Consider the following 25,974-nt stretch of genomic DNA (forward strand, 5'->3'; position numbering starts at 1 on the left):
TCATTAGAGTGGAACTCCCTTTAGTAAACCAGCTTAACTTCAATTCAATTCAATTCAGACAACTTTATTAATCCCTCTAGCGGCAATTGGTTTGGAGCAGCTGGTACATAAAAACAAAAAAAACATAGATAAAACACAGAGACACACAACAACAATATATGTAAGCTAAAAATATAAAACAGGACCTAAAGCGATTACTGATGTAAATTAGACTGACTAATAAATGAACAGACTGAATAAGAACAATAGAAGGATCAGTCTAATAAGGGAGAAAAGGATCTGTGATGGTAAAAGGATAAAAGTCCATAAGAAAGGCAAAATCTAAGAAGCATTAAATACTTGTTTGAACGTTTAATTTCCTTAAAATTTCCACTTTTTTCGTTTAATTTCCACTTTAATAAACGGCCTGTGGGGTAAATTAGACACATGTTTATGCAATTTGGAGGACCAGGGGTCAAAGGTCATGCTGGTTTAAAACGGCCTATAAAGGAATATAAACTGGTATATTAATGGAACGATTACACTAAAATGTTAATATTAACCATACAGATTGTGCTAACATGGAAAGCCTGGTCTTGTTTGAAAGAACAGAATTTAAGCTTTAAATTAAAGTATAGAATATGTGTATATACATGTAGAAAATAAACCACTTGCTGAGGTTAAAGGGGAAACGCATCTGAAATAAAGTCTTTGTTGGTGGAATTTCCTGTCTCTCTCTCCCTGATGCTGGTTGCCTCACATCCATCGCTTAAATGTCCAGAGTCTCCGGCCCTCGCCACTTTGGTCACCTTAACAGGTACCATGCAACTCCCAAATGCACACAACTGAAGATTTGACCTCTGCCTGATAATTGGCCAGCAACAGACCAGCTTGATGTGTCTGTCATGGTCATTTATGTCTGTGTGATCAAATAGGTGCTAGATAACACTACTAACTTTCCTTTGAAACCAACTCATGGTGCTGAGAGTGCTCCTTCAAAATCACCAGACTCAAAAAAAATGTGAAGCATACCCAATGCACAAAATACCACCTGCTGTTAAAAGCATGTCCGGTATGACTGTCCCTCAATAAAGAGGTTATACTGCACATTATTAAAGGGTAACAAGAACTCTGTGATCTTTGTCGACCTCAACTGATGACTTGTAGGCATTACAGTAACATTAAATACAGCTTCGTCATTTTCAAACCTGACCATAAACTCTTGACAAAACGTTTCCGTCATAAATGATCAGTTGAGGGACACGTATCTTCATGTGTTGAGAAATGTCAGGATCTTTAACCTTTTCTCAAGTCACTTGGGGTCAAACTTTGGGAAAACACACTGATACATTCCAATAAACATAATCTTCAAAAACCAAACCACAACAAATGGCTCCCAAACCTTTTATTTTGATGATAAAATAAGATATTTCCTTATTAGTCCCACAGTGGGGAAATTTGCAGTGTACAGCAGTAAAGGGGATAGTGCAAAAAACAAGAATTCGTTAAAAAAAGCAAGATACATCACAGTGAAAAAGCAAAACATAAGTGAAACAAAATATGAACAATTCAAATAGAAGGAAATATAAAAATAGGAACAATATAAACAAGGGGAAATATAAAAAATAGGAACAATATATACAGGATTGACTATTACCAGACTATTAACACAATTGTAGAAGTGGAAAAGTGATATTGCACAGTGAGAATGACTATTGCACAGTATGAATTAAACCTGAGTAGTAGTAGTGATGATATTTCACAGTCAGTGTACAGTATAGTGCAGTTATTGTCAGTTTTTGGTGTGAATGTGGTCTACTGGGAGCAGTGCTGGTTGTGGAGTCTGACAGCTGCAGGAAGGAAGGACCTGCGATAGCGCTCCTTCACACACTGCGGGTGGAGCAGCCTGTCGCTGAAGGAGCTCTCCAGTGCTGTGATAGTGTCCTGCATGGGGTGGGAGTCGTTCGTCAATCGTTGATTGTATAATAAAAGGCAGTCCATGACAATGGGCAGTATTGACAAAATGGTAAATACAAAGAGAGAAAGAGCAGGCAAGTGACACTGTAAGAAACTGATCTGTAATTTAAACTAGGGCTGTCAATCAATTAAAATATTTAATCACGATTAATCGCAAATGAATCACCCAATTTTTTTGGTTTAGTTATTTAACGTTCTTCCCGACTTGCTAGCTAGTATAACATGGTTGTAACCAATGGATTCCTTAGGTTTTCTAGTTTCATATGATGATGATGTCTTCACTATTTGCGTTAATGTGTTATTATCGCTTTAACTTTGACAGCCCTAATTTAAACATAACTAAAAAGCTCAGCACGTGTTATCAGGATCAGTCAAATTTCTTCATACAAGTTTGCAATTTGTAATCTTGAATAGGTTGATTCGTGTTCTCATATTAGTTAATTGTACCCTCTAAATTTGTAATTTGTGCTCTTGAATTTAATATTTTGTAGGTCCAATTCTGTAGTTGATGCTCTGAATGATTTAATTCACATTTTACATTTTTTAATTCACACACACACAAACTAATGGTTTGAGCTCTCAAATGGCTAAAAATGTGTGCACACAAATGAGTTACTGTTATCCTTGTCCTCTCAATACTCTTTGGTTGCACAGTCAACACTTCTGGCAAGCTTTGGCTGCTACTAGTTGGGTGCAAATATACAGTGAAAGTTGTCTGGTAATGGACAAATGTTTTAAATGAGCCAGAGGGGTTTTGACCAGCAAATGTCTAGGTGCATGTTTTGTCCATCATTGATTAAAGCGGACGCATCTGAGAGAGTATGTGCATCGCATTACGCTGGCTAGCTAGCTATGCTATAGTCTCCCCAGCAAACACTTCTATCTATAATCACAATGTTAACATGTAAAGTCAAGTCAATTTTATTTGTATAGCCCAAAAATCACAAATCAAAAATTTGCCTCAGGGGGCTTTACAATCTGTACAGGATACAACGCCCTCTGTCCTTTACAGTGCAACCCTCTCATTGCTTAAGGAAAATCCCCCCCCAAAATGGAAGAAACTTCAGGAACATCAGGTTTCCAAGGTTTCCGCCCGACGATGGGGTTGGTTATATGATATTACAGATATGTGTGTATATAGACAATACTGTTTTATCTTTGACATCCTGTTAACATAATTAAAATGTTAGTGTAATTTGTGAGGCATTAAACTTTATGGTTGAATTAATATATTGATTATCGTTTCAACAGAAAATAAATACTAATTTTTGTGCACAAGTTAATGAATTGAGAAAACCAATTAGTGTTATGCTGATGAAAATCAAATATAACCTGTTTAAATCACATCACAGTTTTTGAGGAAAGCTGCTGCAAACCCAGCCATTCTGGGCCACAATAATCACAATAAAACCTGGTGAGATTACTCTATATGCAGAATATATAACCTGCTCTATTTCCTTTTTTTATGATTTCAAATCTAAACTTCTAGGCTTCAACTTATTGTCTGAAGATCAATGACAGGGAAACTTATTCTTAATAGAGTTCCCCTCTGATCCTATCCAGTAACTGTCTTTACTCATTGCTTTGATGGCAACAGGGCAATTTTCCTGCTCTGTGTAGAAACAGCAGAGGTAAAACCAAACTACTGGGCAGACTAAACCAGATTCCAGATGTCACCAACAAACACCCGTCACTGTAGCTCAGCAGTTGTGAGTGATCCAGAGCAAAACAAACAATGAAACCTGCCAACCAAAACCACAGTACTCCCATTATGGCCGTGATGGTGTGAAAAGCCCTCTGCTTTGAATGATCAACCCGCTCCCTGTCCCCGCCCACTTCCCCCGGCCTTGGACGAATCAGAACACAGAGAACAGAAAGGTTGCAGAAAGATACGACAATTAAAGAGAAGGCCAATGAGCAGAGAAATGGGATGATGGGAAGATCAGGGATGGACATCAATGATGTACCACCCCATCCGAAGCACAGCAGCCAAACAAATAAAATGCTGATGTTTCGTGTCTTGACCCCTCCTGAATGTCTCAGCCCCAGGTAGATGACGGGGTGAACAACAGCCAGGTATTGTTCCACACAGGTCAGGATGTGAAAGGACATCTTTCCATATAGAACCATAGAAAACACATAAAACCCCACTGTAATCAGCTCTGAGAGACCAGTGTATGCGCCACAAATGAAGGCTATGCACCCAAATGCAAAGATCAGATCCATAGCAGCCATGTGGAAGGTGAAGATGTCAGAGTGGCTCGTTGTTGCAAAGGAGTGCTGACGCCGCCATCGTTGGTAACCCAGGTAGAAGACGAGGATGTAGAGAGGGAAGAGGAGCAACAGCTTGGTGACCATGAAGGCTAAGTAGATCAAACCTCCAGTTGTTGAGTCTGAGCAGTAGTAGAAAGGGGAGGAGGAAGAGGAGTTGACCGACATATTGGTTCGCATGGTATTGCTTTTATGGAGAAAAGGAGAAAGAAGGAACAGAAATAAATTAACTGAGACAATCAGAAAACATTCACCTTCATTTCAAAGATAATTAAAGTGATTCAAAACTACAATAATTTATTTTTATCCATTCATTGTATAGTCATTTAGTCTATGTAGTAGCAGATTTATTTTCTAAAAGTTGCAGATTATTTATTGGATGCCGATGTAATAAGCCTGCTGAAATGTGCCTAATCAATCTTATTTTAAGGCTTCCCTTTTCTCTACAACAGCGTATTGCTGTCACCAAATCAAAACAATATTTGCTCAGTTTCTCTTTAAAATTAGATAGTTTGAATGGAAAATTTAGGTTACGTTAATATGGAAGTGTCTTGTTATTACAACATACTGACTTAATAATAATAACACAAAAAATATTATTAATAACAATATCAATACAAATAATAATAACAAGAAAGGTTTTCTTTCTTTAATGAGATACATTAATTTTGTGTAGTAGCGGAAAGGTTGTGTGCTGTAACAAAATAAAATTAATTGTTGTTATACCATAAAGAGTTTCTTGTTAAAAGTGGATAATTTGGTATGCAGGTATAACAAGAAATATGTTATAATAACAGGAAAATGATCTTGTTAAAAGCGTGAAAGAGTTTCATGAATTTCATAAGATAAAAAAGAATGAAATACTCGGATTTACAAAAATAAAAAATGCCTCGGGTCGAGAGGGTCGGTGCCCACTCCTTTATAAAAATACATGTCTTTGTTCCTTGAGGGCACATTATCAAAGACAATTGTTTATGTATTCAATAAAAATGTTGCATAATCCTGCAAAACCCCCCAAAAAAAGGTTTAGAAAATAAAAATGAAATAAAAATTGCCATAACAAGTAAAAATTATGAGAAAATATCTTCAATATCTCAAGTTTCAAGTTAAATTATTATTATGAAGTAAACTTAAGTAAAGTTCAAGTATATTTCCCAAGCATACTATATGTAGTAAGTATACTAATATCAATGTACTAGTAGTATATTTGTAAGAGTACTACTGCAATACTTCTTGGGTAAGAATAGTAATCTTTGAGTGCACAACTAGATTGCATCTAAGTTGTATTTTGTAAAGCATGCTATACTATAAAGTGAACTATACTACAAGTGAACTTATAGGTACACTGTTAGTTTACTAGTTATATACGTGTAGCCCATGTTTTAGTTTATGAAAGTACACTTTAAAGTATGCTCTCAGTAAACTATTAGTTTAATAGTTTTTACTGCAAGTATACTTGTAAGTTTTCTTTAAATTATAATACTTAGCCAATGATTTATGTATTACATAAAGAGACTATTTGACTTGATGATTTATGATGAAAATTAGTAAAAAAAAAAAAAGGTTTTTCTCACATGCCTCCACGGTGAACGGAGAATGGAAAAATGTAGAAAATTCTTGATGAATTGAAGTAAATTCATATCACACACTTGAATAGGCTACTCTATCAAAAAGTAAGCATAAGCCAAGTATACTTGGACTTTTCTGTATACTTGTCAGTTTAAGCCAAGTATACTTGGACTTTTCTATAGTATAGTTTAAGTATATCCCTGACAAGTACATAAAAAGTAAACTGAAAGCATACTCTTATGTTTTAAGTTCAAAAGAAGTATACTAATAGCAGACTTGAATAAACTTTTTTTTTGGCAAGGGATGTTGAGTTTTAAGTTCATACAAATTACAAAAAATTGTAACAGTGAGTGATAATTTTACAAACACGGACACAAATGTTGGATAATATCCATGGAAAAGCAGTAATTGAATAATATTAACAGAAAATCGTTCAATCGTTTGACACCCACCTTGTCAGTAGTGTTTGTTTCTGATCTTCAGCACGTCCAAACTCACTGACTGCTATTCACTGGAACCTGATGCAAACTTATCTTAATGCTTCTGTGTGTATTGATGGCATCTATGTATAACAGACAGCAGCAGGAGTGTGGGGTATTTTTGCATATTGTCAACCAAACAATGGATTTTGTGTCAGTCTGTACGCAGGCAAGCAAATTTTCTTTCCACATTATTTTTCCACAGTGAGGTCAGAGCGTAGGGTTGGCCACTGATAAGCATCACTGATAGTGATCTAGAGTCTTGCTCGAGGATATTTCAGTTGTACAGAGTTTGAAATGGAGTAACTGGTTTGATTTGTGAGCTTTTTGTGTTGTCTTAATGCAGGAGATGTAAATCAAAATGAATGTATTTTTCTTTTAGATGACGTTTGACAGGATTCAAATGGCCTGCAAACAACTCGTGGTATTTATTCAAATGAAATGTTGTCTCGCAAGACTGGACGCCTTTGTGAGTACAGACAGTTTGGTGCAAGTGTTCTGTTAGGTACTTCATAATGACCATGAATACAAACAATTGTGTTCTACAAATAAAGCTTTTATTATAATTGTTGTTGATTGTGACTTAATCATCATTTTCCACTCTATTAGTTAAATGAGTCAATGCACAGCCTCTGTCAACAGAATCGTTCACTGGTATGCTAAAGAGCTGAGGGGTCAAGCTGAATATATATATATCATTTTGTCTGATTGTCATGGGCTGGCATGCAAAGACTGTTAACATTAAGTACCCTACTGGTGGATGTTGTGGTTCCAGCAGACGAGGATCTGGATGACAAGGATCTGGTCCGGTCTTGGGAGGCTGTATAAATAACAGACAACGCCTTACATGTTTTGCTTACTCTTCATCACGGTCCTCTGCCTCCTTGATGACGTCGGACATTACCTGAGCCGTCAGTATCCTGGCCTTGGTGGGGTTCCTCCTGACCTTGCCGGTGTTGCGTTTGTAGTTTCTTGCCGGTGTTGCAGTTGTAGTTTATTTCGGCCAGGAGGTCTACTGTTATCCGGCCTGATGTTACCAGGGGATGGGTGAAGTAGGGATTGGGGTGGAGGAGGGGCAGGTGGAAGTGGGTTCTGGGGATTGGGGCTAGGGGATGGGTTCAGGGGATGGGGGACAGGGGGTGGTTGACCCTGGGGCTGGGGTGTTGTAACAGGGGCAACCGGGGATAGGGGATGTTGGGAGGTGTGGGTAACATTAGGCGCAGCCTAGGAAGATGCCGATGGGGTTGCCAGACGGCATGACCCGTGACCAGTCAATGGCCTTTGGGTCCAGAGGGTAGAGGCCACATCTCCTGAACCCAGCCACCACCACTCTCTGATCCTTCACCCTCTGGTAGGAGTCTCTTAGGACCCTTGAGAACTCCTTCTTCGGAGCATAAACCACACAAGAGAGAAAGTCGATAGCCAAAAACATAACATTTTGGTGAACCTTATATAGGCTCTAATCTAGCAGTATATTACTGTATATTGGAGGTTAATCTATATAACCAATATTTCCAGTCATAAGAGCTACCGGCTTTCAACAGATGTACAGACAGTCCCTCTCTCACACACCAACATTATTTGCATCTTCCTTTCTCTCATCAAAGTCACTTTCCTGTAGTAATTCGACATGTAAATGTCCATACATGTATATGAAATTTGACACGTGACTCTGTCGACACAGTGCTTTGCCTCATGCTTTTGTATGCTGACCGGCCGGTGTATTGATATGCTTCAATACTTTTGTAGTTCCTATAGATAAGTGTGTTTCCTATTGGTATGTAGAATCATCTGTGAAGTATGCCATGGCAGCAGAAATAATTGCTTCAAATATTGTATATTACACCCCAACTTTTATTTATAAATAATGTACAGAACTGCTGATTGAGATTGGGTTACATTATGAAGAAATAATAATAAATGTCATGCATACAAGAGATGTTAATGTCCAGTTCACTGCTTCAAGCTTGATCATCGGTCTGCACGATGTACTGTATGTTTGGCTGAAAAAAAGCCCCACAGACTCTCAGGTCACAAATGAAAGCATTGTTGTTGAGAACATGAGGCCCATCTCAACATGATTGGCACTTGTTGCTCTCCCAACCTAGTCTGGGCATGGCGTTCACCTTGTACTTGGCTGGCTGGAGGACCACGCCAAACTTGCCCTCCAGACTGGGCAGAGAGTGGCCCGGTGGGACAGAGAGGGTGAAGCGCTGTAGGATCCACGACAGGAAGAGGAAGAGCTCCATCTTGGCCAAGGCCTCGCCCAGACACACCCTAACCCCAGCACCGAATGGCAGGTAGCTGGACGACGGGATGATCAGACCTGTGCCTTCGCTGTTCAAGAACCGACCTGCAGACAAACAATTTGGTAATCAGAATCAACACACACACAAGCAAAACGACAGTACAAGCCTCACAATCAGGGTCCAACCAATGATGGTCATGGAGCTAAACTGCGGACAATCTCGTGTGATAAGCCTCTGGGGGGCAAGGGGCTGTATTTCTGGGATTCCGGTTTCCTGCTCATTGTTTACAGTCTGATTAGCAACTTGAGATGTGCGACTGCAGATGGAGCTGAGAGATGACATCTACGAATGGATTATTTTATAATATGCTAATTTTAAACCAATAAGAAGCTAAATCCTCATCAAACAATAGCCGGTTCCGAGATTACATTTTGTATTCCAATGCGTTCTGCCTCTTTTACTCTCTACATGCCTGCATTTAACCAAAGCCTGCTTGAACGTGATTGGTCCATACTACTAGGACTACAAACGGAAACCAGCCTGCTTCCGATACCAAAATCTTGTTCGACAGATTCTGCATAGAGATTAAGGGTGCTAGATAGGAAATTGGGAGTATTTCTATTGCCTCTCAATGGCTCTTAACATAGCGACGACGAGCCGGGCGGCTCGCAGCCATACATCTATAATAAGACCTTGATACGTTGCCACTGCTCAGCCTTACTTTAATTTTTTTCTAGTGGCCACTAGCGATATTGCAATAAAAAATCCCCCTACGGCCAAAAAAGCATTTTCCCCATAGACCACTATTGTAAGAGACCTCCGTAAAACTGTTGACAGGACACTTCGAGCTGCAGGTTCGGGTTCACAAGGTTTCATATTTGTAAAACTTTCCTAGAGCCGAGAAAAGCGATTAAAACAATCTGTGACAATTCACATTGGAATGAATAGGCACAATCTTGGGGTCCGGTATCCAGTTCTAATAATACATCCATGCTCGCAGCTAATGGTGCTAACAGCTCTAGCATTGCAAACAACAGAGGGTGAGTGCTACTCTTCTGTGATGACGTCGTCCGTCGGGACAGCGTTATCAGCTGTAACCGCCGTATGAGAGCAGTGCAGAACAGCGGCCGTGAGCTAGCCAGTGGGGCACGCTCACATGCACGAACATGCACTAAAAGCACACGCGCAGCCGGCCCGGCTATGTCAACAAAAAGTATAGAGAAGCTCGTATTCCAACACACACAGAGGGAGAGTGACCCCTTTCTCTGCTCAGGTAGACATTACTCGTCTATATCTTTACATAGACAATTGTTGTTTGCTGTACTAATAATGCTCTGGATATCGTACATATAGAGCACCTTTAAGTTGCTGAAAGCTCATATTTGGTGCATGTCTGAAATCGTTTTTACATTTTACATTTTTATGCCAAAAAAACTATAAGGACTCTCAGTTCCACTGCAGAAGAATCAAGTGCTATCAGTGCTATCTTAAAGGGTCAGTTCATATAAATTTCAAAAAGAGATCTAGCCATTCCTTTGTTTTATCCAGTCCAGGATTTGAAATATCTGCCTCCCCCCGATATAATGGAGATTAATGGAATTGGAACAACAACAACTTGTATTTCCACACACAATGTCACCATGAGGTGAGGTATGGATTATCCTGAGCAACTAGGATTTAATTTTCTCTGGAAAGATACATTGCTGTTGCTGCTAAATGTTAATTTTCAATGTTGTGAGCACCGCAAATGAAATTGCACTCTCTTCTTGGGTGGACTACTAATTTCTAGACAATTTTCACTAAGTTTTATAATTGTTCAACATATTCTGCATGTCACCCAGAGTCTAAATCTTCTCAGTATTCATATATATGTTTTTACTGCAGTATAGTAAAATTGGCTCAGGTGGTTAATGTCCCCGTTCTACTCCTTTGTATCACCATTAATCCAGTTCTTTATTGAGTTCAGCAAGAAACTGACTTCAATTATCTGTCAAAGGTCACAATAAGCCTTTTCCCAGCAAACATGATCATTTCCAGGATAAAATATGGCACACATTGGACAGCAGTTTCCTCTCACCAGGGTCAAAGAGCTCAGGGTTTTTCCATTCCTTCTCATCGTGGTGCAGAGACCACAGGTTTATGATGACTCGAGTTCCTTTCCTCACTGTGAAATCCCCGATGCTACAGAGAAGCGCAGAGACGAACAGTGTTCTCTCAAACTGAACAGATTTGCATGGCTGTGCTTCAACCAAATACCTTTGTAAGGATTAAATTATAAGCAAAATTCAAAATTGTTTTCATCCTGTCAGGGCTGGATAACAGTGAATGGCCCTGAATGAGTGTCATGTGTTGAGCGTACCTGGTGTCACTGAGGGCCACATGGGGGATGAGCAGAGGGGCCACAGGGCGAATCCGTAACACCTCCCTGATGGTGGCCTCCAGGTAGGGCAGACTGCCTCTGTCACTGAGCTGGGGGGACCGATCCCTCCCTACCTTGTTGTCCAGCTCCTCCTGGATACGCTTCTGCACCTAAACACACACACACAAGTAGTCGGAAATAGCAATGTTCTGCACCAAGAATACACTGTAAAAACACTTTTTTTTTTTTTTAAAATTCAACTCTCTTGATGCAATTATTCAAGTTCAAGTTTCAGTAAGCAACAAGTTTTTGGCATCTTTGGGCAAAAATTCCATTATAACCTCTCAGCATATTGTAATTCAAGTGTTCTGAGAGAGCTGCTTACATAGACAATGAATGGGAAGCGTGGAAAGGACGGATCCTATGGACACGCACCATGAAGGTCCTTTCAGACACAACGGCACCACTGCGTTCTGAAACCTGTTATTTCCAACGGCTAGCGCTGCGCCACGGCAGCTTTTCGCTGCATCGAGCAAAGCTCAACTTTGGGTGCTGCATGCTGCACGCTGTGGCGAGCGCAGCTTAAATATGAGCTCAAACTGCGCTAGGTCACGAGTGTAGACTGCTCTCTTCCGCCGGGGAAACGACAGTTGGTGTAGCTCTATTGTCGTCCGGGTGGAAACAGTAGGGACTATACACACTGTTCATGTGCCATAAATCGGGAAAAATACGGGAGAATTGTGACCCTGGGAAGAAACCGGGAGAGGGCGATTAAAAATAGGAGTCTCCCGGGAAAATCTGGAGGGTTGGCAAGTATGTGTTAGCGTGGGTTTTCTCAGGGCTCTCCGGCTTCCTCCCACAGTCCAAAGACATGCAGGTTAGGTTCATTGTTGACTCTAAATGTCCTGCAGGTGTGAATGTGAGCGTGAATGGTTGTCTGTCTCTATGTGTCAGCCCTGTGATAGTCTGGCGACCTGTCCAGGGTGTACCCCGCCTTCGCCCATTGTCAGCTGGGATCGACTCCAGCCCCCCCATGACCCTGAATAGGATAAGCAGTTACAGATAATGGATGGATGGATGGATGGATGGATGGATGGATGGATGGATGGATGGATGGATGGATGGAGAGTAGCATCTCATAGACTCCAGAGGAACTGCAGCTCATGGAACGTAAGATTTTCTACATGTTTGTAAAGTCAAAAAATGCCAAATATTTAAATCCCAACTTTAAGCCAAACTCTTAACTGAATTCAGACGTGTCAAGCATGTGAAAGACATGATATGATATGACTATATGGCTAAATAAAAGCATTCCATCATCCAAACAGACAATGTATGAGGGAGAAAGAAAACACCCAAGGAAAACCCCCAACACTGTGGTGCACACCGCTGCTGCTCCAGCCTTACCTGTGGATGATGGATGAGGTAGGTGATGGCCCATTTGAGCACGGTGGTGGTGGTTTCCACACCGGCTCCAAAGATGTCTCCCACGGTCATGAGGAGGTGGTCGTCACTGAGACCCACGGACTCCGCACTGATCCCTGCCGTGTTGTTGTTCTCCGCGCTGCGTTTGGCTCTCAGCAGAGCGTCCAGCAGGTCTCTCTGCACATGGTCACTGTAGTCTGCCTAGGAGGGGGGGGCACTGTGTCAATGTACAGCACGCACACACATATAGCATACAGCATGCTGTCTGTCTTCACACGGCGTTCTCTACTACACGTCAGTCCCAAGACTGTGAGACAGACACCGGCAGAGCAGAGCAAAGTCGGTAACAGCGCTCGTGAAGCAAGGTCTGGAAAATTGAACCCGTCTCATGAACCCGTCGTCAGTGACAGCACAGGGGGTGTTATTAGCAAGAGGCCAACTGTACCTTGTGTTCATCATATTTCTTCTGTAGAAGTTCGTCCCTGGTTGACACACACTGCTTCAGAAGACGCAGGTCTTCATTGGGAAAAATCTGTGACAAAGAGAAACACATATGGTATCATATGTCTTATATACAGTACACTGTGGTATATTATATAATTAGTCTATATGTATTTTCTGTAGACATACTCTCATATACACAAATACAATTCTTCTAACATATTAAACACTATAAACACTGTATTGTGATTCTCACTCTCTTATTTTGTTTTCCCATTCTTCTTATTTGAATCTAAGAGTTTAATTGGATGTTCGTAACAGGTTTAAATATCAACATTAAAGGTGTTAGGAATATTTTTAAACAGACAAATTAAAGACTAGGTACGATTGATCCGTACTGTGCCTGAGTACGAAAGCGCCCCCTTCCGGCTGGTAGGCAGTGCTTTGTATTTCCTCAACAGATCTCAACATGGCCGCCGGGTCACACACTTTCTCTTTTTACAGCTAAACAGTACACTACAAGATGTTTCTGAAAACATTTAAGGAGAGAATGAGTCATTACAGTAACAGAATATTGATTCATATTTGATCAGCGCGGCCTAGTTTGACTGTTTGGTCGGCGTTCGCGAGTGATTGACAGCCGGCTCTCACAGATCAGCTCTAACTGCTTGTTTTCCTCCGGTCTGTGAAATCTTGCAGATGCCGTTAGGAGCACCGGAGGACACAGAGGCACATGATTTTTTTCAGATTACCTGTCTCATGCACTACTGTCAGGATATAGTGACCGTTTTATAAAAATAACTTTTTGCTCCATTTCTGCAGCTTTAAGTGTTTTTCAGTTACGAGACTGTTGTTTAGAAAATGTCAGACAGTGATGCTGCAGCGCTGTATTGTACCTCTTTATCAAGGCTTTTTTTTCTACCAAAAATGTTTTGGTGACATGCGTGACATAAAATGCTTTTTGAAATTGGTTTCTTATGGGATTTATAGGAAATGTGGTCTTATAATGTTAAGACAGTGGCTAGTTATCGCTTTTAACGGTACACAGCAAACGTCGATAGTAATTAATTATTAATAATACTGATAAAACACATTGATGTTGAAAAATACTCATGATGTCTTCTTGTTTATTGCTTCATTTCCATGTTGAGATTCTGCTCTATTGTTGTGTTCATGTCGCCTACCTGTAACCAGGGGAAGATGTCCACCAGGCTGTCCTTTGCCACAGTGTCCACGATGCCCTGGCTGTAGCGCAGCATGGCCTCAAACTCTTGGTCCCCTCGGCGGTAGGAGGAGTTGAAGCAGAGCGAACAGATGACGTTGGTGACGGCCCGAGTCAGATCCGGAGACAGATCCAGGGCCAGTCCAGCAGTTGCTGCCTCAGACAGGACGGAGCACAGAGACTCGGCCTCTGCATAGACTGAGCAGGACACAGGCAACACACCATCTTCATTTACCGACATGTTTACAATGCTTACTCTCTAAAAATATCACCTAAATGTTGACTTATGTTTACTGTGTATTGTGTGTGTATCAAAGCCTGATATAGCTGTTTTAGGAAATTACTGAGCCTTTTTAAAAAATGAAACTATATGTTTGTGTTTTTAAAGATTTTTTAGTAGGACACTTCTCAAATGTGAAAATGAATTAAATGAAACATTTGTTGCTGATTTACTGTTCATTTATAATCAGGTGTCTCTGGATGAATCTCTGCTTCACAGCTGTTGGGTTAATGTTGGCTTCTTCTCCACTTTTACACTTCCATAGATGTTTCTTCACAGATATATAATACAGAAAAAAATATAAAACATCTTACACCCTTATTTAAAGGGGACCTACGCCCATTTTCCTAATTCATACATGATATTCCCTATGGTCTAAGACAGTCCAAAATATTAGTAAACATGAACAACTCTCTCCCAAATTCAAAAACTAGAGTGCTAAAACTCAATTTTGTGACGTCATCAAGTTTAAAGTGTGGAATAGCTCCATAGACGGTGAATTGGGAGAGACGTTTCACTACTGAGAACACTTCATTCATTGACTTTGGAGCTGCTTCAGACTTTATACTTGATGAGATCACAAGTTTGAGACTTACTTCTCTGGTTTCTGTCTTTGAGAGAGAGTAGCTCATGTTCACAAACACTGATTGAATTTACTAGGCCATGGAGATAACGTATTGGAATTCTTAATTCAGGCAGTGTTCCCCAAAAAGGCTTTTGATACATTAAGAGATAATTAAAAGTATTTATTTCCACTTTAAGCTTTGTTGTTTCTGATTTGTTCCTGTTTACAATACTCCTAAAGGTAAATGCCATTGTGGGAAAAAAAAAAAGAGTATACAAACAGTGTACATAGTGCATAATGCAGTATATGTGCAATTTTAAAATGCAGGCGACAAGGTCAAATGTTAAAGGGTCGGTGCACCCAAATTACAACCTGCTGTGAACATTTTTCTTTTGGTCTAAAGGTTGAAGTGAAGTGAAGTCTGTAGATGATTGAGAGTAACAGGGGCACTGTTTCTGGAAGGACACATTGCTGTTTTTGAATTTATTTTTTCAATGCTTTGATCAGTTTGAATTAAATTCCATGGACCTCTATTGTGTTGGTTTGGAGGCAGAAATATCAGAGACAGATCTCTCAGAAACTGAACAAATAAAACAAAAAGTATCCGCATGGCGAGACACCATGAGAGGGAAGAGAGGACATCTATTGTTTTTTTGTAATGGGAGAAGTGACCCTTTAACTGATCACTTGTGTATCTGTTTTAGACAGAACCTAGAGATGCACCGATACCGATACTGGATCGGATATCAGGCCGATACTGACTCAAATAGCTAGATGAATAGATCGGTGACAACGTGGCTTCTTCAATGTAAATATTTTCTGGTTTCTTTACTCCTTTATGACAGTAAACTGAATATCTTTGAGTTGTGGACAAAGCAAGACATTTGAGGACGTCATCTTGGGCTTTGGGAAACACTGATCGCCAATTTTCACAATTTTCTGACATTCTATAGACCAAACAACTAATCGATTAATCAAGAAAATAAACGACAGATTAATCGACAATGAAAATAATCGTTAGTTTCAGCCCTAATTTATTTGTTGCATTTTATTTTACAAAGTTAGGAAGGCAATGTTCAAGTCAAGCCTGATGTTAAAAGAATGATCCCAGTGAGGCATACAGCTTATTAATGAATTAAACACTGGTATCGGATCGGTACTCGGTATCGGCTGATACCCAAAGCCCAGGTATTGCTATCGGGTCTGAAAACGTTGGATTGGTGCATCCCTAACAGAACCTCCAATATTCACCATTAAAACTGTCTGCCGAAGCAGTGAGGTGTTAGGGGCGTATACAGTTCTTAACCCTCGTGTTACAGTAAGTGAGAGGAATCATGCAGAGTGAACTGTACTCACTGATCTTCTCGATTGAGGCAGAGCCCTCTCCAAACATGCACAGAGCTCCGTGGACTATTTTCCTGTGGAATCTCCAGGTAGCACTGTAGTCTCCAAATGCGATGTCTTTCCCATCTCTGGTCAGAATATCTGTGGTTACCTTCATCACACACAGGGCGGGGATGGAAAAGGAAAAACATCAATGACTACTGCTGCTGGTGCTAAGAAGAAGAAGACAATGAAGAAGAGGTTATACCCACAGTTCTGGGTCTTCCTGCAAATATCTTTCCCTTCTTCAGCAGGACTTCTTTAGCGTGCGCAGACTGATTGACAACGACGACACAGTGGGAGCCCATCATCAGAGAGTACGTCTGTCCGTATTTCCCCTGCAGTTCTTTGAAAAGCACATGAGGAGGTAGCGTGCTCCACAGACTCAGCAGACTGCCGATCAGGGGTATCGCTGGGAGGCGGGGGGGCTCCTGGAGGCCGTGCGCGGACACCCTGAGTTTCAACTGCAGTAATAACAAAGCCAGGCCCACGGCCAAAAGCACACACAAAAACAACAGAAACCAAGCCATATCCACAGCAGAGGGCCCAAAAAGACGGGGTCTGTTTCAGCAGAGGCCAGGCATCACACGAGCTGTGCAGGAAGTAAAAGGTCCTGAGCTGCTGCGGGGGCCACGCTTTTATGCAGCTCCTTCAATGCCAAATCCTTGACTCTAAATATTTAAGGCTGGGCCAGTTTAAACAAAGATAAGATGATTCATTGAATCCTTGCAGAAAAACATGACGACACATATCCACAGAACATGGACACTGTGAAAGTGTAGTCAGTAGTGGTGGAAAGTAGATAGACATTGCTGTATTGAAGTAGGCTACATTTTTGAGGTATTTGTACTTGAGTATTCAATTTTCTGGAACTTAACATTTACACCCCGACTCCAGACAGCCATAGTTAGTGCTTACTTTGCAGATGAACATTTTGCACACACACAAAATATATGATCCATTTATAAAATATGATACACTGGTATCAGTAGCCTATTACGATGGAGTGTTAGGGCCATATTGAGGGAAATAATAAAGTAAAGAAAAAAATAAAGTCATAATATTATGAGAATAAAGTCGAAGGTTTACGAGAAAAAAGACACAATATTACGAGAATAAAGTCATAACTTTACGAGAAAAAAAGTCATAATATTACGAGAATAAAGTCATAACTTTACGAGAAAAAAAGTCATAATATTACGAGAATAAAGTCATAACTTTACAAGAAAAAAGTTGTAATATTACGACAACAAAGTCATAAATTTACGAGAAAAAAAAGTAATTTCCTCCTCCCCAAAAGAGGCGATTTCCCGTGCCGGTCCGTGTGGTTCTTTTTTCAGAATAAACAGAGTTTCTTGCACAACTTTTTCAAGGTCCTGATACTGATGACAATGTGGTGCTGATGTGCCAATAGATTAAGTATTTTGTTATTTGTGAAACCTAAACTAATGTATAACTTCACAGGATGCTCCACGTTCCTCATTTTCACACTATTTCCCCTCTAAAATAACACATAAAATTACTACTTTATAAAATTATGACTTTATTCTCATAATATTATGACTTTTCTTCTCGTATACTTCTGACATTATTCTCGTAATATTACGACTTTTTTCTCGTAAATATATGACTTTATTCTCGTAATATTACGACTTTATTCTCGAAATCAGATTTTTTTTTTTTTTTCCCTCAAAGTGGCCCTAATACTGCGTTGTAGCCTATAGCATATAGGGGTGTAAGAAAATGTTGAAAAAAATCGAATATCGGGATATTTGAGATACTATATTGATTCTCAAAAACACTATTGATTTTTAATAATTAGTTTACATGCAAAGATTAACTCAGTCAATCCTTAATTTCCTTTGCAAAGATATGTGCCGTGTCAGTGTGTGTGCCCTCTGAAAGTAGTGCTATGATGTTGGATGTTACAGGGACTGTGATAAATACAAATACAGATCCCAATGTTGTGATTGCATAAACAAAGTACACTTTTTTTTACTCAGATTTTATGCATATGGTGGTGTGTTCTTTATACCATTACAGTTTTCCTAAAATTAGATTAAAAAATTGCAATATATTGAATCGTCCCCCCTGTATCACGATACGTATCTTATCGCCAGATTCTTGCTAATACACAGCCCTAATAGTCTAAAGGCCAAAGGAGTTCAAATTAACTATACAATACTTCTGAGTACTTCAGTTTTGGAAGTAAATTCAATTTTACTCATCACTCACACATTTGTACTAAAGTACAATATGAACTTTACTTTACTTTACTTTACTTGTAGGCGGTGCAGTAGGCTATTTGTCACACTGTGTATTTCTACTTATTGACTACTCAAACTGTCATGGTTTATAAAGACTTTGTAATAACGTCATATCAAATGCACGTGATAATGAAATACGAAGGAAAATCGATTGTTTGTAGTTTTACAAGAGTATCAATCATGACGTCAGTAATTATCTTATCGTTCTACTGGACGCGCTTCTGTGTATTTTGAGCCTCCCCGCGCACCGTCAGTAGCTAGCCACAACAGAAGATGGCGTCAGCTGAGTCGCAGCCGCGGTTCGGCCAGTCTGTCAAGGGCTTATTATCCGATAAAGTGGGCTCCTGCAGCGGGGACGTGATAGCACTGACCCGCCAAGTGCTGAAGGGCTCCCGCAGTCAGGAGGTAAAACGAGACGAGTGGTTTAATCACTAGAAACGGGTTGTTTATCGCTTCTAGCTATGAGCTGATACGGAGAGAGCAACCGGAAGCGTCATGTTGTATTCAAAATAAAAGCATGACCAGAGGACACACAACATAGCAGCCGCTGACTCCATCAGCAGGGATTTAACTCTGAAAACTGAGCTTTAGATTGTATTTTCCTTAGCTTGATATTAATAATACAGACCAGCTGTAACTTAATGTTTCTACCGACAAACAGTATCATCCTAACATTAACATTACTGCTTCATAGACAGAAAGCGTCCAGTTAAACTGTGTGTTGCAGCTACAGTCACTGGAGATAGGGACAGGGGATGATCAATAGTCAACAGTAGATGTCACATAGAAGTGGTGTACATCATCTGAGAGCTGGAACCTGATGATTAATTTGAGATGCAGCTCACACTATGTGTTAAGTTGTTCTAGTCATTAATAAGAAATAAAATGAATGATTTAAAAATAAATTGTGAAAGTGTATCAGGGCTTAGAACAGGATGATATGAGTTTGTGATGGCCATTCACATGCTGTATTATGTCTCATAAGTTGTTGCAGCAATTTCTGGGTTGATACCATTTGTTACACAGATTTGGTGCTAAATTTAACCATTTTTTACCATTCACAAAATTGATTAAAAAAATGATCAATAATCCCTCCAGAATAGCACATTAAGACACCAAGACCTGGAGGAACACCAGAGAAAAAAATCATGCTGTGATTTGATTGCAAAACTTTTGAAATTTGGAGATTGCTGCAGAAGATGTCAGAAGATCACAGACATGTTTTTTCCCCTCTTTATTTTTTAAGGTCGCTTTTAAAAGCTATTGACCTGAGAAAAACAAATAGAAGGAGCATGGTCACTTCAAGGTCAAACTTCACCCCCTTGTCTTTATGATAGAATGACAAATACACAATACACCTATAGAACGGCAAGATCTCCAGCTTTCCATTGGTACATTTATCTTTTCATTAGCAGTCAAATTGACAGAGATATCGCTGGAAGTTCTGGGTCTCCAGTAACCTCTAATCACAGTTAAAGCAATACTGAACTTTGGTAGAACTTTGGGTTGTATTGTTAGATGTGCTCCTGTGAGTGGATTACGGTTTGTTGTTATGATGTGTTGTTATGTGTTTTTAATTAAGCTATGTGTTGTCATGTTTTTATGAAGATTTGTGTTTTTATGAAGGTATGTGTTATGGATTTTATGAAGTTATGGGTTGTTTTGATGTGTTGTTGTTATGAAGCTGTGTTGTTATGTGTTTTTATGAAGATATGTGTTGTTATGTTTTTATGAAGATATGTGTTGTTATGTTTTTATGAAGATATGTGTTGTTATGTTTTTATGAAGATATGTGTTGCGATGAAGATATGTGTTGTTATGTGTTTTTGTGAAGATAAAATTTTCAGCGCCCGGATATCTATATCTTTTCATAACATTTAAACCAACGTCTGTGCCAGTTGTGTTGCTTTTATGGCAAAATGCACAATAGTTATGAATGTTTCAGCTTAGCTGCGTCAGTATGATACCCAATTTATGTAATTCCAAGACTGTTTAGGGACTCCAGTATGCAGAAATATTCAAATACACCCTTTTAGAATAGGCAAAAATAACACATTTGTACTGCATGCAAGAAACTGCATGGTTTTTGCCCTAAACTGCATGCGATTATCATAAAGTGGACATGTCTGTAAAGGGGAGACTCGTGGGTACCCATAGAACCCATTTTCATTCACACATCTTGAACTCAGAGGTCAAGGGACCCCTTTGACTTGTAACTTTGCAGTGTTATTTAGCGATATTCCCGACAAGCTAGTATGACATGGTTGGTGCCAATGGATTCCTTAGGCTTTCACATGATATCAGTGTTTTCCCAATACCTTGAAAACTGCTACAACCTCTGAAGGACAGAAAAGTGGCCGGGCACGCTGGCGGGCCGTCGGAGTTTTAAGGGGTTAATCGATCAATGTTGATCGTTTGAAGATTCCTTCGTTCCATCTTCGCGGTTTTGAGAATTTGCTGCTTTTCTTTATCTTCTAAATATTCTGTCTGACAAAAACAAGCAATTTGAAGACATCTCCTTGCGCTTCAGGAAATCGTGACGGGTGTTTGACTGTTTGACATTTTACAGACAAAGCGATCAATTGATTCATGGAGAAAATCATTGGCAGATTAATTGGTCATGAAATGAATCAGTTGAAGCCTTAATTGCCACATTGTTGTCTAATGTCTCTTCCAGCTTCTCGGTCAAGCAGCAAGAAATATGGTCATTCAGGAGGATGCCATCCTGCACTCTGAGGATGTAAGTATCAATACATAGAGTCCGTGAATGCACCCCTGATCATATAACATGCCATGATGGGAGGACAGAACACTGGAAACACTATTCAGTATTGAGGAAGACAACAGTACCACAACTAAAGAGTTAAAATGAACGCCTCTCCGAGAGCGTCACGACGAAAAGATTACATTCCATCATTCAGGGCTTTCTAATTTGTGTTTGTGACAATTTGATAAAGGAGTTAGGGAAGATATCTGCTGTCGTTTGTATGATCGCCAAAATTCAACATCATCGTCTGTCTTCCAGAGTCTGAGGAAAATGTCCATCATCACCACACATTTACAATACCAGTGAGTATCAATCAGCTGTTTAATCAGTACAAACATGAGAAACTCATTCACTTCTACTCACATTGGAAGTGATAATTGAAAGAGTCTGTCTGTGTGTGTCTGTCTGTCTGTCTTTCACTAAGGCAGGAGGCCATCCAGAAGAAGTAAGTCTAAACACTACCCTCTGTTTACACTGCAGTAAAAACAGTCGACATCACTGTCTCAATAGTAAGCCATAACACAAACTGATAACAAACACTGACTCCTTTCCATCCTCCAGCGTGGAGCACTCTAAAAACCTGCAGGACCAGTTGAAACACCTGCTGAAGTGACGGAGCAGAAGAGGACGCCCCCCCCACCCTATCCTCAGGAGGATACTGTGTTAACCGACGCTGCCTCATCAGGAGGATTTAAATTAGGGATAAGGTTAGGCTTACGGCTGTAGTTGGTGTTACCGGTGTTACATGGTGGTCAGGCACACACCAATTACATTACATACCCACTGCCCCCCACCGTCGTTTTGCTTTTTTTTTTACAGAAATAAAACCCATTTAGTTCATCACAGACAAAACGATGAGAAGCGAAAAGCAAAAAGCGCCTATTTGGCAATATTTCAGATTTAAACCCGATGCTATAAGGGAACCGTAACGATAATGAGGTCATCGCCGTGAGCAGGACGGAGCGGTCATAGCCGGTGTGTCCGGCAGAGCAGCGCCGGGTAGAAACCTGAGGCCCCGCAGCAACACTGGGTGTTGTCACAAGTTTATTAAGCTTCATCAATAATGTGACTCAAAAACGGTCCTCCAGAGTCCGACATCAGAACTGCGCCCATAGCAACGGTCTGTTATAGATAGCAACGGTCTGTTATAAAGAAATAACAGACCGTAGAATGCCGTGATTGACCAATCAGAATCAAGTATTCAACAAAAGCCGTGTAATAACGTTGGATATTCTGCCATATATCTACTGTCTAACACACTGCTGGTCAGTGCAGCTGGGACTGGAAATGATGTGCTCCTCTGTATCAAACACAAACACAGTGCCTGTGCTTAAGAAATGCAAGGATTTTTTATTCTTGAGTTATGTGAAAATGTTTTGATGAATTGTATTACATTAATTTATTAAATGCCTTGTCTGTGTTTACATCACACTTTACATTCCCCCTCCTTTCAATGCCATTAAAGGTCCCATATCATGCTAATTTTCAGGTTCATACTTGTATTTTGTGTTTCTATTAGAGCATGTTTACATGCTGTAATTTAAAAAAAAAAAAACATTACTCTCCTCATGTGGTATGCCTGAATATACCTGTTTTTACCCTCTGTCTGAAATGCTCCGTTTTAGTGCATTTCAACGGAATTGCAACAGAATTGCGTTGCTAGGCAACAGCTTGGGTCCATGTTTACTTCCTGTCAGCTGATGTCATTCACATACACTGCAACAAGGAAATAAACTGGGACACATATAGAATGTTTACGTTTAAAACTGTGTAATGGTCTAAATATTGTATATTTGTGACATCACAAATGGACAGAAATCCTAAAAGCTTGTTTCAAAAGCGCAATTTCTGAATATGGGCTGTGTGTATTTCTCCGTATTTGATAGTTTAACAGTATATTGACAGTATATTTATATAGCACTTAAACCTGCTTTATAATGTAAAAGACCTGAAAATACAACTTTTTACAATATGGGACCTTTAAATTCACCAAAAGTTAGCATAACATCATGCCTCATTTGCATATTTAAACACAACAGTTCAGAAAACTTGTAATCAAAAATAATTGTCTTAATTTAAGGGACGTTTCATGGTGATATCAATTACTTAAAAACAGGGCTGTCAATCGATTAAAATATAGTCCATAGTTAACCGCTATCAATCGCAAATTAATCACACATTTTTTTATCTGTTCAAAATGTACCTTAAAGGGAGATTTGTCAACTATTTAATGTGGAATGAGCAGATATGCTTATATATTTATTATGGGGAATAAATTAACAACACAAAACAATGACAGATATTGTCCAGAAACCCTCACAGGTACTGCATTTAGCATAGAGAAATATGCTCAAATCATAACATGGCAAACTGCAGCCCAACAGGCAACAACAGCTGTCAGTGTGTCAGTGTGCTGACTTGACTATGACTTGCCCCAAACTGCATTTGATTATCATAAAGTGGGCATGTCTGTAAAGGGGAGACTCCTGGGTACCCATAGAACCCATTTACATTCACATATCTTGAGGTCAGAGGTCAAGGGACCCCTTTGAAAATGGCCATGCCGGTGTTTCCTTGCCAAAATTTAGCACGTTTGGAGCATTATTTAACCTCCTACCTGACAAGCTAGTATGACATGGTTGGTACCAACACTTAAGGCAGATCCATGTTTTGAAAAGTTTGGTTTGAGATTTTATGTGTACAATTTGCCATATCATTTTGTGTTTAGGTTTTGACAGGACAGAATTAAGACATTTAACATTTCACCATCAAATGATTAATTGCGGAAGGTTTTGGCAGGGACACCGCCCTTGTGTTCAAGGATGGAGAAGATCCTGGCAGTGTGCACCGCAGGAGGGCATCTCAGGCAAACAATTAATTAATTAATTGCGATTAATCGCATGATTGTCCATAGTTAACCGTTATTAATCGCAAATTAATCACACTTTTTTTTTATCTTTTCAAAATGTACCTTAAAGGGAGATTTGTCAAGTATTTAATACTCTTATCAACATGGGAGTGGGCAAATATGCTGCTTTATGCAAATGTATGTATATATGTATTACTGTAAATCAATTAACAACACAAAACAATGACAAATATTGTCCAGAAACCCTCACAGGTACTGCATTTAGCATAAAAGGGGACCCCTGCTAGTTTTTCTTCGCCAAAATTTAGCACAAGTTTGGCACTGATCCATCCAGTCTCCATTCAGAAAACAAGCATTTTAAAAGTCTGCTTGTCGTCATGGTAACAGACCTGACAAAGCATGAATTCACTCTTTTTACTAATCAGCATCATTATGTAGTTATTCCAGCATTCCATGTTAGCCTTACATGGTTGGTACCAATGGATTCCTTCGGTTTTCTAGTTTCATATGATGCCAGTATCTTCACTCTAGTTTTAAAACTGTTGGGTTAAAACGAATCTGTGTTAGCGTGTTATCATTGCATTAACTTTGACAGCTCTACTTAAAAATGTTTACCTTTGTGGTGTCTTACAAAATGTATGAAATTTTACAATTTAAAGGTCATATTGATAACATTTTTATGTAGATGAATAATTAAAAAAAATAAGAATATATCCACATAGCTTTAAGAAAAGGTGCTAAATAAAAGTATGTCTTTTCCTGAAAAAAAATTATTATGATTGTTAACCGGAAGTGCAAAAATGCTAACTCATTTTCGAGAAGTGGAAGTGAATGAAATGGAACGGGGGAGGGAGAATGCGACATCAAGTGGCTGAAAGTTATCAGACTTAACAATAGCACCTTTAATGGCCGTATTCTCTCAGATTTACTCAGATGAGCCAGAAATGTTCACTTCAGTAGAACTTACATACACTAAACTTTCCAGTTTCAGTTCATATCTATATTCTGAAGGATTTGACATTGGGGTTTGTTCATATATCATTCATAGCCTGATTTATACAACATTGTATTCCTAAAAACATGGAAAAGGTTTTCTGATTTATGGAGAAATAAAAGGAGAATCCAAAATTGCCTCAGCAAAAACCTTTGACTCTAATATGTCAACAAAATGAAATAAGAATTTTGAGCCTGGCTTTATCCAATTTATCCAAATTTATGCAAATTAGCACATAAGAGAATGCCCCATTTGCATATTTAAACATAACATTTCAGAAAACTTGTAATACAAAAGAAATGTCCTCATGTTAGTAATATCAAATATCCATTTATTAGTTGATTACAATTAAAGATTGAGAAAGGATGTAATTATTGTGGTGGCGTGCTCCAGACTTACAGCAACCATGGGAACAGAAAAGGAAAAGTTTTGGAAGGTCGACATTAAAAGAATATTTCTCCACAAAGCCGAGCCTTTCATTGGCTGGCATCATCAGCTCGGAGACACGATAAGGAGTAAAGTTATCAGCAGCCTGAAGGCCAAACAGCTGCTTGACCCTGACGGCGTCCCTGAGTCTCGTTACCTTACATGCTGCACGTGTTCCACTCTAGTACAGTACAGTGTGTTGAGAATTGGCATGCTGATGAGATGGCATGTTCCAGATCTGGACACATACTGGCCTTCAATGACATCCCAGCAAGTCAGCATGTAGATAGTTACAGACGTAGGCAAAGTTGTTGGTAACGTTCCGTTAAAGAGAGAAAAACCCACAATGGTCACTGAAATAACTTGAAACTGACAAAAGTAATAATAAATAAAAATTTACTGAAAATTAACTAATGAAAATCAGCTGTTGCTTTTGAATTGTGGTTCAACAG

The 25,974-nt window shown here is 39.4% G+C and overlaps 2 protein-coding genes across 4 annotated transcripts; one reads left to right on the top strand and one right to left on the bottom strand.

Annotated features, from left to right (window-relative positions):
• Positions 1 to 8,108: 8,108 nt before the first annotated feature.
• Positions 8,109 to 17,186, bottom strand: LOC119496224 (steroid 17-alpha-hydroxylase/17,20 lyase). Its single transcript, XM_037783387.1, has 8 exons — positions 16,412 to 17,186; positions 16,173 to 16,311; positions 13,934 to 14,169; positions 12,754 to 12,840; positions 12,291 to 12,509; positions 10,884 to 11,053; positions 10,602 to 10,705; positions 8,109 to 8,628 (listed from the first exon to the last, which is right to left on the bottom strand). The coding sequence occupies exons 1-8, from the start codon at positions 16,727 to 16,729 to the stop codon at positions 8,348 to 8,350; spliced, it is 1,554 nt and encodes a 517-aa protein (XP_037639315.1). The 5' UTR covers positions 16,730 to 17,186; the 3' UTR covers positions 8,109 to 8,347.
• Positions 17,187 to 17,786: 600 nt separating this feature from the next.
• On the top strand, positions 17,787 to 22,715 carry borcs7 (BLOC-1 related complex subunit 7). 3 transcript variants are annotated; one of them, XM_037783399.1, is made up of 5 exons: positions 17,799 to 18,871; positions 21,144 to 21,206; positions 21,492 to 21,535; positions 21,662 to 21,678; positions 21,795 to 22,715. In XM_037783399.1, exons 1-5 carry the CDS (start codon positions 18,740 to 18,742, stop codon positions 21,827 to 21,829), a joined length of 291 nt encoding a protein of 96 aa, XP_037639327.1. In that variant the 5' UTR covers positions 17,799 to 18,739; the 3' UTR covers positions 21,830 to 22,715. The 3 variants fall into 3 exon arrangements, with proteins under 3 accessions (XP_037639329.1, XP_037639327.1, XP_037639326.1); XM_037783398.1 differs by having other exon boundaries at positions 17,842 to 18,871; positions 21,658 to 21,678; XM_037783401.1 differs by lacking the exon at positions 21,795 to 22,715 and having other exon boundaries at positions 17,787 to 18,871; positions 21,424 to 21,535; positions 21,658 to 21,678.
• The last annotated feature ends 3,259 nt before the right edge of the window (positions 22,716 to 25,974 follow it).

Source organism: Sebastes umbrosus, chromosome 10 (assembly GCF_015220745.1).
Source record: "Sebastes umbrosus isolate fSebUmb1 chromosome 10, fSebUmb1.pri, whole genome shotgun sequence".
NCBI classification, from domain to species: Eukaryota; Metazoa; Chordata; class Actinopteri; order Perciformes; family Sebastidae; genus Sebastes; species Sebastes umbrosus.

What these genes read in the sequence shown, in the direction of transcription:
- borcs7 (XM_037783398.1), top strand. Translation starts at nt 18,740, where the DNA reads ATGGCGTCAGCTGAGTCGCAGCCGCGGTTCGGCCAGTCTGTCAAGGGC. An exon ending in ACCACACATTTACAATACCA is followed by an intron (nt 21,536 to 21,657) that starts GTGAGTATCAAT and finishes TCTTTCACTAAG; the next exon opens with GCAGGAGGCCATCCAGAAGA. An exon ending in CAGGAGGCCATCCAGAAGAA is followed by an intron (nt 21,679 to 21,794) that starts GTAAGTCTAAAC and finishes TCCATCCTCCAG; the next exon opens with CGTGGAGCACTCTAAAAACC.
- LOC119496224 (XM_037783387.1), bottom strand. Translation starts at nt 16,729, where the DNA reads ATGGCTTGGTTTCTGTTGTTTTTGTGTGTGCTTTTGGCCGTGGGCCTG. An exon ending in TTGCAGGAAGACCCAGAACT is followed by an intron (nt 16,312 to 16,411) that starts GTGGGTATAACC and finishes TGTGTGATGAAG; the next exon opens with GTAACCACAGATATTCTGAC. An exon ending in CCCTGAGCTCTTTGACCCTG is followed by an intron (nt 8,629 to 10,601) that starts GTGAGAGGAAAC and finishes GTTTGTCTGCAG; the next exon opens with GTCGGTTCTTGAACAGCGAA.